The sequence below is a fragment of the Osmia lignaria genome, chromosome 15 (assembly GCF_051020975.1).
Source record: "Osmia lignaria lignaria isolate PbOS001 chromosome 15, iyOsmLign1, whole genome shotgun sequence".
NCBI lineage: Eukaryota > Metazoa > Arthropoda > Insecta > Hymenoptera > Megachilidae > Osmia > Osmia lignaria.
In genome coordinates, this window is record NC_135046.1 from 2,540,638 (window position 1) to 2,556,903 (window position 16,266).

The 16,266-nt window shown below is 33.9% G+C and overlaps 2 protein-coding genes across 15 annotated transcripts in view; one reads left to right on the top strand and one right to left on the bottom strand.

The window, feature by feature from the left end:
• cic (Putative transcription factor capicua) overlaps nucleotides 1–11,105 on the top strand; it is a 24,315-nt gene extending 13,210 nt beyond the window's left edge. For 4 of the 9 annotated variants that reach the window (XM_034315381.2, XM_034315383.2, XM_034315384.2 and 1 more), the window contains exons 9-22: nucleotides 63–928; nucleotides 985–1,198; nucleotides 1,328–1,405; nucleotides 1,902–2,185; nucleotides 2,242–2,652; nucleotides 2,709–3,009; nucleotides 3,080–3,393; nucleotides 3,776–4,004; nucleotides 4,258–4,461; nucleotides 4,525–4,785; nucleotides 4,854–5,037; nucleotides 5,378–5,595; nucleotides 5,667–6,143; nucleotides 6,347–11,105. In XM_034315381.2, the coding sequence (XP_034171272.1) occupies nucleotides 63–928; nucleotides 985–1,198; nucleotides 1,328–1,405; nucleotides 1,902–2,185; nucleotides 2,242–2,652; nucleotides 2,709–3,009; nucleotides 3,080–3,393; nucleotides 3,776–4,004; nucleotides 4,258–4,461; nucleotides 4,525–4,785; nucleotides 4,854–5,037; nucleotides 5,378–5,595; nucleotides 5,667–6,143; nucleotides 6,347–6,417 (4,112 nt within the window). In that variant the 3' untranslated portion in view covers nucleotides 6,418–11,105. The remainder of the gene's footprint in view (nucleotides 1–62; nucleotides 929–984; nucleotides 1,199–1,327; nucleotides 1,406–1,901; nucleotides 2,186–2,241; nucleotides 2,653–2,708; nucleotides 3,010–3,079; nucleotides 3,394–3,775; nucleotides 4,005–4,257; nucleotides 4,462–4,524; nucleotides 4,786–4,853; nucleotides 5,038–5,377; nucleotides 5,596–5,666; nucleotides 6,144–6,346) is intronic. The other 5 variants (XM_034315386.2, XM_034315387.2, XM_034315389.2 and 2 more) reach the window with 5 other exon arrangements.
• On the bottom strand, nucleotides 7,383–16,252 carry LOC117600245 (D-aminoacyl-tRNA deacylase 1-like). 6 transcript variants are annotated; one of them, XM_034315392.2, is made up of 12 exons: nucleotides 15,978–16,134; nucleotides 15,453–15,688; nucleotides 14,647–14,796; nucleotides 14,466–14,566; nucleotides 14,147–14,311; nucleotides 13,944–14,089; nucleotides 13,651–13,885; nucleotides 13,125–13,434; nucleotides 12,771–13,069; nucleotides 12,253–12,695; nucleotides 11,720–11,873; nucleotides 7,383–11,081 (listed from the first exon to the last, which is right to left on the bottom strand). In XM_034315392.2, exons 3-12 carry the CDS (start codon nucleotides 14,693–14,695, stop codon nucleotides 11,061–11,063), a joined length of 1,923 nt encoding a protein of 640 aa, XP_034171283.1. In that variant the 5' UTR covers nucleotides 14,696–14,796; nucleotides 15,453–15,688; nucleotides 15,978–16,134; the 3' UTR covers nucleotides 7,383–11,060. The 6 variants fall into 6 exon arrangements, with proteins under 6 accessions (XP_034171283.1, XP_034171281.1, XP_034171284.1 ...); XM_034315390.2 differs by lacking the exon at nucleotides 15,453–15,688 and having other exon boundaries at nucleotides 15,978–16,136; XM_034315393.2 differs by lacking the exons at nucleotides 15,453–15,688; nucleotides 15,978–16,134 and adding an exon at nucleotides 15,762–15,858.
• Nucleotides 16,253–16,266: the final 14 nt, after the last annotated feature.

The following is a 16,266-nucleotide window of genomic DNA, read 5'->3' on the forward strand; positions in this document are numbered from 1 at the left end:
ATTTAAAACACGTCGCAGTCTGAGAGTAAAAGAACGATTCTGATGTATGTTTGTTGTTACAGTGTCCCTGGGAAGTTCTAGATCAGCAACGCCAGCTTTTTCGTCGCCTACAGGACAGTCCTCCATATCCCCCTGCATTAATCAGTCTCCAGTCCCACCATTGGGTCTCAATCAGAACAACGTCTTCATGCCAATATCAAGTCCCGCTCATCATGCGGCTCCTTTAATTTCCCCTGGAACTAAATGGAAAAACTCGCCGACTCAGTCCACCTTTCACACGCAGTATCAGCAGCAAGTCATAAAACCAGAGCCCAACCGCGTGGTCAGGTCAAACCGCCCAGCTCCGACTGCCCCAAATCCTGCCAGCATAGGAGCAAGTGTGATAAGAATCTCTCCAGTGAGCCGCGGTATATCCGGACCTAACTTAACGTCTTCATGGTCCGAGCAAAGTCCTCCACCCCGACATCCTTCGGTTGTGACGACCATAGCCCAACAGCAACAAGGGATCATCCTCCAGCACGCTCTCACCAACAATGGTTTCCCGAGTCATTCTGAGATTTCAGAGCAGAGTCCACAGATACTGAAACCGTCTCACTCGCCTCACATACCGCCTCTATCCGCGCCGACGCCGCAAAATCTCACTCTTCTACATAAGCCTCTGGAGCAACCAGTGGACTACGCTCAGCCCCAACCTCAGAGTCAGCCTATTTATGTGATGCAACATCAGCATGAGAAGAAGTATCTTGTGATAAAGAACACCATGGACGTGTTCGCGGCAGGGCATATCACCAATCAGGATGATAAATACAGGCCTGGGTTGATGAATCACCTAGGTCAGCTCCCATCGCTGCATCAGGCGCAGTGTCAGCCACCCCAGTCGCCTGCTGTTTCGTCCGTCCATGTTGATAAATTATCTGTTCTTCAGCAAGTAAGTATCCTAGTGTAAAAATCATAAGCCCAATATTATATGTATACTGTTTGTAGGCAAGTAAAATTGCTACCCATGCATCTACGCATATGGACATGCAGAGGACCCAACCTCCTCCTACCAGTGTTGTTATGACAACTACTGAGGCTTCGAATCCACCCACTCCAACTAGCGTCTTCCAACACGTGATTGTACAACCCGGGCATTTGGTGCAGATTCCAAAGACTCAAGCATCTAGAGAAGAGAATTCTAAAAATAATGGAGTTCTGTGTAAGTCCGGATTTTATAATGATGATTTTAGCCTGCGTAGTTTGGTGTTAGGATTGTTATTATAGGGATACATTTTGCATTAATTATTGTGATGTTAGAGAATTTGACTAAACGGTAAGGCTTTCACAGATGGCAGCCACGATGTCCCTGCATACCAGGCCCATCCTCCATCATTACTGAACAATGCAGTGCGCAACTGGAAAAAAGGTTTGATTTCTCACTGCCAAACAAAATGTATGATTGTTATTATATGTGTTGTAGAATATATATTGTTAATGGTACATTACATTACGCCTCTATGACGCGAAAATTTGAATAGCGGTAAGAGTTATTTCGATAATTAAAGTTAATATGATTTTAAAAGCACCTAATTTTAAACGTACCATTATATATTTTACAACCAATGCAAACTAACTTTCTGCTTCTAATTAACTTTAATGTTGGGGAACGATTCCAGCAAATTGCTTCTCTCCGATTCGGTGCTTTTAATGTTGCAAAATTTCCTATGCTTCTATGTTGCGAAAATATAAACACCGATAACGATTATTTCAATTGTAGTTACTATGTTTCCAAATGTATCTAATTTTAAATGTACCATTAATACAAACTAATCAACTTTCTGCTTTAATGTTGGGAAAGGTTCTATTGCTATTCCATCCTACTAACAGTGGCCATTGTGATTAACACAGCAATTTCATTGCAGCTTTTCCCTGGCAGACTACGGTTCTGGATCAAGCAGAAGTGAGTCCTCCACCATCAGCATTGAGCCCACCACTGAGTGCACCTCCAATTCCAATCAGCATGAGTACGCCTGGTGAGGACGGATCAGCTCCAGGCCCAGACCCCATCACTCCCGCGGAAGAGGAGGATGATGATGTATTTGAAGCAGAACCCACAACTCCTGCGGAGGTTGAGACCAATGCTAACAAAAGACGCAGCCAATCTCTTAGTGCGTTGCATTCCAAAGAGCCCCAGAGTCCTCTGAAAGTAAGTTTAATTGAAAAATACAATTATTTCTGAATAATACATGCAATTTTTTACAGACTAAAGACAGAATACGCCGGCCAATGAACGCATTTATGATCTTCTCTAAACGCCATCGCGCTGTTGTGCACCAGAGACATCCGAATCAAGACAACCGCACGGTATCTAAAATACTGGGAGAGTGGTGGTATGCTTTGGGTTCGGAAGAGAAGCAGAAATACCATGACCTTGCATCAGAGGTAAAGGAGGCTCATTTCAAGGCGCATCCGGATTGGAAATGGTGTAGCAAGGATAGAAGAAAAACTTCGAGTACAAGTTTTAAAGGAAGTGAATCCAGAGGGAAATTAAACAGCACTGGAGAGGAAACTGACATGGGACCACCAACGGATGACATACCACTGACTCCAAGAGCCAGTGATGAAATCACTGTACCAGTCACCACCGTGTATAATGAAGTCCCTACCATCGAGGTAAATTTTACTTACATCATTTAATATACAATTTTCTATTTGTGTATTTTCTTCAGGTTGTCAATCAGTCGCATACTCATCGGATAATGGAAATGCCTCTGCAAGTGGAGACTGCGGAATCCGATATAAAACAAGACGAGGATGGAAATGCATCGGATGAAGATCAGATGGTTATTTGTGAAGATCCTCAGCCTGAAATTGATTTGAAATGTAAGGATAAGTTGACGGACAGCGACAATGATATTCAGGATGAAGACGGTGAAAAGAAGTGCTATTCTCAGTCAAGATTCTCTCCTATGAGTGGTCAAAAGATGAGTGTCAAGCAAGAAATCACCTGCAGGCCTAAGCCCATCAAAGGTACATTTTATTTAATTATAATACATAATTATGTAGCATAGTGTGGTAAAGGCGTCTCTCCTTTGTCTAGCACGAATACCTTCAACAGGTATTGAGACTACAACAAAGTACCATCACACTTCCATGGACAAGGGGGGAACCGTGTCTGTTTTATCCAGCACGTATCCTTACCACAGTCCTGTGAATCCTACCGGAGTGTCAGGTTTCCAGCCCACTGGTGGAGCGTTCATAACCATGCCTATATCACCGAAAGTCATCAAGCCTGAGCCAGTGAAGAACGAGCAGCAATATAGTACGCAGTACAGCATGAGTAATCTGGTGGCAAGCATTCATGAAAATGGAAGGAACATGACTAAATTCACAGCTGCTCCTGTATTGCATTCTGTGAGTATATAGTAGAACGATTGGATAGTAACATACATACCTAAAATTACCCAGACACCTAAGTCCCATTTTTTAAAGACCCCAGGCATGTGTGAATACTTTTGTCTGAGAATAAGGTATGAATAGTTACTATAATATTAGGATAGTTGAGTGCTATTCGCACGTGCCTACTTGCCTGAAAATAATCAATTTAATTCTTTGTTGCATGATTTCAAAAAGAAATTTAGTTTTAAATAATAAATAATTGTATAATGTTGAAAGTTTTTTAATTTTGTGCAACAAAGGATTAACATAATAATCTGAAATGAGGGAGCAATAGACTCTTAAATGGTTCACGTGTAAACACATGCGAATAAACTCAAAAGCTTAATAATACTGACAGATTGGATCAAAACCTATGATGGCTCTGTTTAAACAACAGCAGCCGTTGCAGTCTTTAGGCACTATTCTTCGTCCCCTTACTTCAGCTGTCCCTTATCAACCATCGTTCACTCTAACATTGCTCGATAACGATTTGGTGGCTGTTTCCAAACCGCAGCAGGGATCCCAGTATCTTGGTCCGACACCTCCCCACCCCCGGATGTACTGTGGATTCCATATACCTATTTCCGGTAAGTTTGTACGGTACAAAATAAGGTAGGTGCACCTAAAGAAAATTGACGGGAAGAAAGAATTTTCAAAGTCCTAATCTTAAAGATATTAATTTAGAAAAAGTTGAAATATTATTTTAGGTGTATAAATTGAAAAAGTTGAAGATATTCGCTTAATAAAATTTTCCTTAGGGAAGCCTACCGTGTTCATTACTGTACGCCAAATTAAAAATACACAAACATCTATTTTTAAAAATCCTATAATTAATTATAGATGCTGGCAATCGCAACATATCTTCACAAGGTTTAGTTTCTAGTAATAAGATGGAAACGCAAAGCGTGATTGTGAGCAAATCTTATCCAGTCTCAACGACATCCACTACGTCGAATTACAGAGGAATTGGTCATCCAATAGCGCGACTGGCAGAGCCTGAAAAGAATGAAAATCAAGTAGGAAACAACCATGCTCAATTTTATGGTAAGTTCTCAAAAATCAGTTAAAGTAAATTAGAGATTGGGAGTTACATGATTCGTATTTTAGTGACCAATGTGAAATCTGAACAAGACAGGAAGGATACTGTTAATATTCTTCTACCTGTTGCGAACGATAAACACAAGCAACCATCCACGCCGCACACTCCTCATACGCCTCTCAGTAATCACGCTAGTGAAGTTCCATCTAATAAATCGTATTCCATGGATGATGTTCAGAATGATGTAGGGCCAAGTAAAGGTCCTTTTATGCTCGCGCCTACCCCAGCACAACTTGGTCGTGCACCATTACAAAGGAGACAATCAATGGGTATTTTATGATAGTTTTGTTATTGAAATTAGCTGTGAGTATATGTTTATGGATATTATGGTTCTTAGCAATGCCTCCCACATCAAATGCAGGAGACCATGGGCCTCTGACGTCTCAACACTGTGACAATCGTTCACAAACAAGCACATCTCAATCCGCGGAACAAAATTTCTCAGAATCTCATGCTTCGCCTTCACCTTCTACCAAGAAAGGATCTTTCTTTAAAAAGAATGTTGAGGATGGAATGGACAGGTATTTTAATTTTGAAAATATTAAGAATAATTTAGAATATAATTTTTAATTATTAGATGTAGAATTTAGTATGTAACTAAGAAATATAGGTAATAAAATAAATATCAATTTAAATTTTCCCTCGTAAACATTTACACGTAAGTGATAGGGCCCTAGACGTCTATAGGTATACATATATGGAACCACCTCCCTTACATTGCCATTTCCCTCGGGAAAACCTCTGTGTACGGTACTGTACAGTGTTCGTGTTTGAACAGTGCCAAAAATACGGACTAAGAATTTTAGTTACCCTGATGTTTATATTTAATTATTTCAACGTTTAACATATATACATTTCCAGAGTTCTTGAGCAAGTGAATTTTCAAGAAAAGTTCTCGTCTTTGCCTGAATTCAAGCCAGAAGACATCCAAAGTCCAAGTGCAATCACAATTAATACAGCGGGTTCATCTGGTCATAGTTCAGTAGTAACATCAGGTTTACATCCATCAAATTTACAATCATCGATTCAAATGCAAAGTTACCGCAAGAAGTCTACACAAGGACCTCATAGGCCAACAAGTAAATAATTCTCAACAAATATTATTCGCTTTTCAAATTTTCATTTTAGTAAAAATATATTTGTTTAACAGTAAATGAGGACGAGATTGAATCGGACACACCAGTGTCCGCCACTCCAAAATCAACTTCCAGTGTGAAATTGACAGGGAATACATTCTTTGGTCCAGACTTTAACGTTGACGCATACAGAACTAATACAGATCTTGTAGACGTCGATGCCAGTTCCCCTAGGACGCCGAAGACCCCTGGAGGCGGTGGTAATTCAGTAGGAATCGGCGGTAGAAACGAAAATGAAAGAGGCCACAGAAAAGTCTTGGAACAGCGTCGGCATCTTGTGATGCAATTGTTTCAAGAACACGGGTATTTTCCTTCTACTCAGGCTACTACAACGTTTCAAGCAAAACATTCGGATATATTTCCTAACAAGACGAGTTTGCAATTGAAAATCAGGGAAGTGAGACAGAAATTGAAAGCCAATTCGACGCCCATGAGTGCTAACAGTCTCGTTAGCCCGTTACCTGTTTCTGAACCTTCGCCTAACGTGACTGGTATTTATAAACTTCATTTTCATTTAAAATTTTCCCGAGTTTATTGCGCGTATGATAGCCGAAATGTGCAGGTGCATAGATATCTTGAAAGACGTAAATTTTTAATATCAGTAACTTACAAATACTTAAAATCGGTTTAATTCCTAAAGAGTTTTTTAGTAATTTGTTGTAATTTTTAATTCTCAATTTTAATATTTTTATAGGACCATTGACTGCTCCTCCTACATCGATGGGAGCTCCCCATTCACTGCCCGTAAGCAGTAGTGGTAGCTAGCGCCCACGTGCCAACTGTGATACTATGCATCCCCCTACTCCACAGCATGAGTACATCATTATTCATTGAAAAGAAAGGAACGTTTGTTGTAAAGTGATGCAAGGCTTTAGTGCAATTTGAACATTGAGGCAGGTAAACTTAATACAGGCATATCAAGGTGAGTTGATGTACACATATCAGTAAATGTATATAAGAAAGTTTATGTGTGTTCGAGTATCTGTGTTTTATTGGAAACGAGTGATCAAGAATTCCACTAATTAGCAAATTAGAGGCTCAATAAAAAATGACGAGCTTTCTTGTCTCAGAAGAAAAGACAATACTCTTCTGCATTCTAAATCCAAAGATGATTTATAAAAAAAATATAGAAATTATTTTACTACAGGTGAAAGTGATATCTGTACATCGAAGCACCTTGCAAGGAATTACGGAAGGCCTAAGCCGTTGTTAAACATTGTATGCGTGTGTGAATGAGAGAGAGAGAGAAAGAAATCTTAATCAGAGTATTAGAATTAAAATGAAAATCAGAGTTTATATACTTTAGTTATACTTTATATATATAGAAAGATGAAACTATAGAACTGCGATATGAAACATTGCACAAAATTTATGTAACGCAGTCAGCAAATATGTTTATTTTATCTGTAAATATTATATGGCATGAGTTGGAGTGGGAGAGTTTAAAAAGAAGTATCTATAAAAGATTTTAAGAAGCATTCAGATAAATCGTGCCATTGTGCGGCGACAAAGAAGGGAATGCATGCGTAAATAAGTCCCTTAATTAATTGTTAGACACCACTTGATATATGTTTCTAATATTCTCGAAAGTACTTATCTACTGTTTTTAAAGCTCTGCTTAAATTCAACGCGTTCCATTATTTTATAAAATATTTTAAATTTTTTTTGCGACGGTTTTTATACAGGCCGTCTTTTTTTCTTATTTTTTTTTGTTTTTTTTTTTGGCCATGGACAATCTATTTGTTTTTAAATGCGTATTATTTGATGAAATTTGTGATTCCATTTTTTTTAACGAATTATATATTATTTTAGCGCATTTTATCAACACGTTGAATTTCAGCGGAGATTTGTTGAATTTGGCTGTAAAATAGATTATGTAATTAGCGATAATGTTTATAAAATGGAAAAGCGCACTTTGAAAAAATTCAAATTTTGCGCCACGGCACGCATATTGTAGTTAGGATAGGAACAATGTCTATTCTACATATTTTGTAAATAGGAAGAAAATACAATATACTAATTGAGTATATATTATTAAAAGATTTAGGATACGAAATGGTAGAGTATAGCATTGTAATTTGTAGAATAATGAGAGCGCAGGCAGGATTAGGTTATGAAAGGATCATTACAGATTGCGGGCCTTCTTGCGCACGGGACGGTCCCCCCAACCCTCCTCCAAAGTTAACCCTTTCCTAAAATTCTTAGGATATTATTATTTGTAAATATTATTACATTTTTTCATTTATTATTTTTCATGGAGCGTTTAACGCACCGGCGGCAAAACAGAGACACTTGAAATCTGCAGTGATTCAATCTTGTAAACTTTTTTTTAATATTGTTTAAGAAATTCATATTATTATTATTCAAATAATATTATAGTAATTTTCTTTTTAAATCACATTGTTTTTATCAGAAATTTTTTTAATTTCCCACCATAATTTATAGATTGTTTTGAATATTGCAGAGATTTTTTTAATTTCCCGTCCAAGTATAAATTACTTTGAATCTTGCAAAGGAATTTTTGTTAATTTCCCGCCAAAGTTCAGATTGTTTTGAATTCTATTTTTATTATAAAAACATTTTAGATAATAATGTAGTTCCTCATTTTAGAGTTTCAGCAATATTTTATATTAACTGCGTAATTTTAATATGTACTAACTTCCTTTTACAGGAAATAGATCACACCAGGGATCAAGCGTCTCTCATTGCCCTTCAAAGAATTTATATTTTGTACTTGTATAAACTATTTTCCAGTATTGATAAGATTTTGAAAAATACTTTCATATTTCCCTCCTTTTTTGGTTTTTTTTTGTTACAAACTGGTGATGAAATATGTTTAGTGATTTAGCAGCCATCCATGTGACTGTGATCTAGGAAAACAGAAGTAAAGTAAAATGGCGGCTACTTAACTGGCATTTTCTTCACCATATTCTCTCCCCTGAATCCTTACGCACTTGATCGAAACCTATGCACTTCTATTTCTTAATTAATTTCTTTTTTTTATTATTATTCGCAACAATGTATTTTTATTACATTCTAAGTTGCTATTTTTTCTTGTTTAATTCTACAAATATTTTTAAAATTGTTATACGATTATATATCAGTCACGAATAATGTTATAGAAATATAGGAGAAGTAATATCATATTATGGCGAAATAAAAAGCATACAGTGAATCTTTGTTATATACAGCATTAAATGCATGAAAATATCATGCATTGTACATGCGTAGGTAATAAAGTGTAATTGTATGAAAAATTACAAGTGAAATGTTTAACATCTTGTGATGCATATACATATACTTACACAATATGCATACATATATATATATATAGATATATATTACACAATTTATAGATGGAAAATATGGCTGTGGCGTTAAAATCTGTGCCAGTCTGCTAAAAGTTCATAAAATTATTTTTCTAACAAAATTCATTTTAAACTTTACATATAATTATCTTAACATATTTAAAATTAGGTGTACCTATTGATTCAATGCCTTTAGCATTACGTGTTTTAAATTTGAATTTCCCGCGCTTTGGTGGACTTGAAAAGTGGCGCGAAAATATGAAAAGGCGCTGAATTAATTCTTATACCTAATACTTTTAATTTTTAACTGTGACAGATCAGCAAAATTGTATAATGTATTACTTCTGCATATACATGAACTGTAAATATAAAAATTTGTTGGGATTGGCAGATTTTAACACCGACGCCCTTTATACGAGAACCAGTTGTTGGACCAAATTGCCGTGTGACCATTTTGACTTACAAATGCGTTACTTTTTTTCTAAAGCATTAGTGTAACAAAAGTAATCACGGAATTTGCTCGAAGGCACTGTGACATTTACGGAGGACGTGTATTTTAACACTGTGGCGAGCTTAGAAGAAAAAGATGTACAAATTAATTCGGTGCCTTTAGCATTACGCCTTCTTCAATTTAAATTTCCCGCACTTCGGTGGGTTTAAAAAATGGTGTGAAAATTTGAAAGGACACCGAATTCATTTGTACAGCTAATACATATATGTAACATTGAATAAAATGAATACATGCATTGATTACTTTTCATTCATTATTTTGCAATATTTAATAAATGCCTGCAGACTTTTTTATAATGCTCAAAGTTACAGTTATTTATTTATTCTATCCATGACGTTTAAGATTAAGGGATATTTAAACACCGTACAATGTCACATTGCTCGTACAAGAGGTTATGGTTGTCTGCTGTTCAACAGCAAGAGTGAATCTCATTTTGTCCAACGATAATAAATTTCTCATCACTGTACGGAAACAAATGCCTGTTGTAATTAATGGTGATATTATATTGGTGTACAAATCAATTCGATGTTTAATTTCGAATTTTTCACGTTTTGATGGATTTGAAAAGTAACGCGAGAATATAAATGATTATTTGAATAACTAGCACCGAATTAATTTGTACACACAATATATTGAAAAAAAATTAAAATCAACACTCGAGGGATTATTATACTTGTAAACAGTGTTTTACGCCTATTTGTTTCCGGAAAGAAACCGATATACACTTACACTTAACCAAGAGAAGTTACGTTGCATCTATGTACAGTACCGAGTACGGTAGAAATTCTCTAAATCTTAATTTTGAGGGATATTAATATTAAGAGTACTTTACAATATAATTTTTAATTATTAAACATGAGCAAATTTAGTATATAACTAAGAAATATAATCAATCCAAATTTCCCGCGCAAACATACATACAAGTGATAGGGCCCTAACATCTATATATATAAGTACATATGTATAATGGGCCACCTCCCCTCTATTGCCATTCACCTTAGAGAAGTCTCCGTGCTCAGTACTGTACATTACTGTGTTCTAGGATCTCCGAATTGAACGAGGCAGCATTTTAATTGGTATAAAAGTACTTGCAGATAAAACCAAGTTACAGTCCATTATGGTGGATAAATTTACATTGATTTTTTTCATTTTTCGACGAAGTGCACAAAGAGGATGTACTTTTCTCGGGGAAACGTTATTTAAGGGCCTCTGTACATTAGTATTACTATCACTGTATGTGAAGAAAATAGTGGATTACGAATTTTCAGAAAGCAGATATATATGAATATATATATATTAAAGAATCATATATATATTATATACCAATGTCTAATTATAAATTATTGAACAAGTGTTATCAAATAAAATGTTGTACTCTATGTTGACAATCGCCGACGTTCTCAGCCTGAACAGGTGTACATCATGCCTTGAATTAAAGAATGCGACACGGAAGATCATGGGTGCGTGTAATTCATTTTTTCAAACAGTGTAAAACAAAATGGCTATCGACCGTTTGCTTGTATTTTATTATCACAACATTAGACGTGTTCACGGATTAAAAGAGCATGGAATTTTAACCTGTATATAGTTCAGTTATTTGCTTCGAGGACCTTGTAAAAAAAAAAACAGAATATTTAGCTGCTTTGAGGATCTTGATAAATGCGTACAATCATTCTCTAATTTTCCTTTCTTATTTCATGATTACATGCCAAACGTCGTCATTCTTTTAGTCATTTAGTCATTTTTTTTTGTACATAATTCACGTAGCATAAAATGAAATACAAATAAATAAGAGATGCGTATTAAACTCATTTTGTTATTGATTTCAGAATTTTCACGTGCATTTATAATTATTATTATCTACTATTGGAAGAATTATGTTATATTTCCTTCTATCTTTAATATATTAGCGTATAAATTAATTCGGTCCCACTAGCATTATTATTTTGAACTTTCCCGCGCTTTGATGTATATGATAAGTGGCGCGAAAATTCGATTTCAATTAAAATAAAGAAAAGGCACCGAATTGATATGTAGTTTCTTTTGTTAATGTTTTAAAGCTGTGGAGATATTACGAAATAATATATACTCATTGAAAAAGTAAAATTTATATTATGGTAAAAACCATTGAATTACAAGTTTCAGGTCTTAGAACTATCTAAATAAGGAATGTTAGTAACAATAATTTTGCCTATTTTTAAATTCTACGAACACATTACTCAATTCCCATTCAAAATTAGTGTTTTACCTTACTTAATTCCTCTTGAGTGAAACGCAACACTGTAGAAATTGCATTCAACATATGACGTTTACTAGAAGCATCACTGGTAGTTAAATAGTTAATGAAAACGTTTTTTAAATATTCCAAATTAGCGCCTTCTCGAGATTTGCATGCTTCTAGTCTAAAAGAATTGATTATTTTTAATGTATACATATTATAGTAGGCGTAGACATTAATTTGGTGCCTTTTATCAATTTGAATTTTTAACTTCAATATCTTCCCGGGCCAGGAAAATAAGTGTCGGTTCTCGGCAGTAACAAAAATTAATGCTACTATAATTTTTTACGAAATATTATAAGTACTTTATAGTTTCTACAATTTAAAAAGAATAGTAATTACAGTAATGCCTTTTTTAACTGAAGTCGTAGTAACTTTAATGACGATCATCGTCATTCAAAATCTCGCGCTACTTTTCAGATCTTCTGAAGTGCAGGAAATTCAAATTCAAAAGGTACCAAATAAATTTATACGCTTAATAAATATTGATATGAATATATTACCTCGCAATCTGTGCCTGTAAAGTTTTTATCTCTTCCTTCTGTTTCTCCTTTATATGAACCATCTCTCTTTGCCTCTCACGTAGTGTAGCTTCCAATTCTAAAACTTTCCTTCGAGAAGTTGATACCTGAACTTCTTTTCTAGCTAATTCTTGACTGTAATGTAGAATTGGAGGACTGTCACTTGTTAATAACCCTGTCATTAAATCAGTAACAGGTTCTCTCTTATTGTCATCTGATTTATTCTGAATATTTTCTTTTTTAGGCAGAACTGCATGGAAAGATGATTTTAGACTCATGATTTCTTTGTCTTTTTCTTCTATGAGAGCCATTGACCTTTCTCTTTGACGCAGTAACTGTTGTTCTAATGTAGATATTTTACTTCGATATTCATTGTCTTTTTGTATTAACATGTGCTCCAATTTATCTCGATCCTCTTGAAATGACTAAAAACAGTGATATTAATTATAGTAGATATTTATAAGAAAAAGAATCGAAAAATGGTGCGAGAATTTGAATACCTTTTGCTGATGCTCCAATTTCAAGTGTAATTCCCTTTCCTTGTTTATAATTTCATTATTCAAAACACGTATTCTTTCTTCTAAATTATTACTATGTGCCTTCAAAAGATGTAGTTGCGTCTTATTATTTTTATCATGAGACAACGCTATATTTTGGTTCTGAATATTATAGGACCTATTTGTATTACTATATTTCCATTGTTGTTTGTAATCTTCAAATTCTTGCAACAAAATTTCATATTTTTCTTTGTAATCAACAACGTGTTGCTTGTCACACAATTCTAGATTGTGTAATAACACTAAAAAATAAAATTTGTTATTAGTGATTCTTATGAACATTTTTAATCAACTCACATTTAACATGTGTTGATTCATTCTTCTTATTGTCCAAATCCAACAATTTGGTATAAAGATTCTTTATCTTAGAGATAATCTCTTCAGGCTCATTATTTAAATTAATATAATCATGCTCAGAATCTTGTAAACTGATTAATTGGTCTTTTAGTTTTTGAATTGCTTGCTGATCTTGTTGTCTCATTTTGTCGTATCCTCCGACAATTTCTGAGAGTTCAGCCAATCTTGCTTCTAAGCCAGCCACTCTTGCTTCATGGGTCATTGCCAAAGCTCTGGCCTGTTGCTCCGCGGTTGCAGCTCTCTTTTGCTCCTGTAGAATAAATAAATGATTTTTAGTAGAGTTATAGATAAAAATTGCATAAATTAACACGTCGATTGACTAATTATTAAGAATTTCATAGCATCACACTTTTTAAATTTGAATTCCCCGCGCTTCTATAGATTTCAAAACTGGCGCAAAAATACGACTTCAATAATTGGAGTTACTATGAATAGGTATTGAACGTATTAATATTTATCGAATTACTTCATGTATCGCATTCAAATGCTGCTTCTTCATTAGAGCCATTTCAGACTGCAGAGATAATAAAATTGGAGGAGTTTCTTTTGCTGCTTCTTCAGCTTGCCTTAATTTATTCCTAGTTATCTCTAATTCTGCTTCAAGTATTTTGCATTGTGTTTTATTTGCAAACTGACTCTTCAGCTGTGCTTCTAATTGTTCTTTATTCTTACGTTCATCGTATAATAATTTTTGAAGCTCTCTGAAAAGAAATATCATGTAATTTATTATTCCCTTTATGTAATTTCAAAAATACTTACTTTATCATTTTAGCATGATCTGCCTGTTCCTTTTCTCTCTCGTGACGTTCCATAATTAATTTACATTTTACGTGTTCAATTTCTGAGTGATTTGAATTCTGTGCTTTTTTTAATTTGTCTTTTAAATCTTTTATTACCTTCTCACACTGCAAAAGGTTGAAATTTAATGTTATTTAAAATTAATATAAATAGAATGAACTCACTTCATCGCGTTCATTTCTTAATTGTTTTTTATCTATTTGAAAATTTGCTTCCATTTTCGATTTTTCTGCTGAAAGAGTAGCCAAAGAATTCATCAAAGTGTCCAACCGGTTTTTTAATTTGTCTACTGATTCTAGGTCGTTGGTATCCGTTTGAATTTCTCGCGACTGGAAATAGATATTTAAGATTAATAAAATATTATAAAAACATATGATTTTATTTTTAACGACTGAAAATTAGGATTATAAAAATGTATACTAGAACTATATGGCTAAGATTAATATAAAATTATAAGAATCTCTAATTTTTTAATTTGTATACTTGGCGTGAATTAAATAATTCATCATCTGTGTTTGTAGCTTTAGATTGCTTTAATTCCACATTTTCTGCATTCCTTATTTCAGAAGAATTGTTTAATTTATCTAAAATATTTATAATTTATTATTATTCAGAAATCGTTAATTGTAATATTTATTAGCGCTAAAAATTACAATGTATGTACCATCTACATTTGAATTCCCCGCTTCTTGTTTATCAGTTTCGTCTTCCATTTTGTTTCAATAGTTTCAAACTTAGAAATCAATTAAAAATTAATACCACGTATTCTTTATTTAATATATTTGTATATATTTATTAAGAATAATATTTCCGCCTGAAATAAGAATATAAAAATTAATGAATTTATTTTAATTGCAGAAGAATTTATATTAAAAGCTACATTCTTTCATTTTCTTTTTCTGCTATTAAAAGGTACCGAATGCTATTAAATAATTAATGCCTTTAAAGATTTAATCATTATATTTATAAAAATGTCGCAAGTTACATAAACTTATACTGTTATTACATAATTAAAACGTGAAAAGTATCGTACAATTACAAGTTTAATCATTTATTTTTAATGATTAATGAAAAGGATTTTTAAGAATTTTTTTAATTTATCAATTATGGCAAATAATTCGGTGCCTTCAACTACTATTTTAAATATGAATATTTTCCCGCGCTTAAGTGGATTTAAAAAGTGGCGCGAGAATATAGTTTTAGTAATTGGAATTACTGTGACTTTTGCAAAATAAAGGAAGGCACCAAATTAATTTCTACACAGTTGTCTTTGAATTTACATTGATAATCATTGACAATTATTAGATTCATTAGGCTTAATTGGAGATTCTATTTCTAATGTTACAGGCCCACTGTTTTGTATATTAACTTCCATCATTGCTCCAAATTTACCATCTGTAGAAAGTATTTAAAGAAATGACCATATATTACAATAATTTGATAACAGTACTTATTTCTTAGAACTGTTACCTTTAATTAATTCTGGTTTATAACTTTTACCAAGCTCAGCAAGAAACTTATTATAAAATGGTTCAGATTCTTGCGCAGACATAGCCTTATGAAAGTCTAATCTATTTCCTTTCAAAGTATGATACAATGTAAACTGACTGATACATAGTATTTCATATTGTTTATCCACAATACTGGCACACCATTTCTTTTCATTATCACCATCAAAAATCTTAGTATTCAGTACCTTTTTCACTCTGAGGAAAATAAAAAAAAATTTGCTTTTCATTTTGTAAAATCAAACAGTCTCTTTAAAGCATTATTTATTACATATATTTCATGTCTTCCATCGTGTCATCTCTTTTTATACCAATTAATACACAGAGACCATTTCCAATGTTACTAATTACTTCACCATCAACTGAAAAATCATTCTATAATTTTCTCAATGTTAAGTGGAGGTTAATTTTGCAATGTAAATTCTTACTATCTACCACAATGAAATGAAACATATGGTGATATTTAAATATATAACCAAATGATTACCTGAAACGCTAGCCTTCGTTACCCTTTGTATTACGGCTTTCATATTAAGCCTAAAATTGTCAATTATCGTTATCAATAGATAGCAAAGAGTAAAATTAACAAAATATATAATTGCTATTGGTTCCACAATACAATGAATACTTATGTATTCATATATGTACTACATATACTTGATGTCACGAGAGTCCATAACTAAGCGCGCAGGTTGAAAGATGGTAGGGGAACGCAGCGATGGTGGGGGAAAGCGATCCGCCAATCGCTTTCCACTTCCGCTGGAAGTATCGCCAAT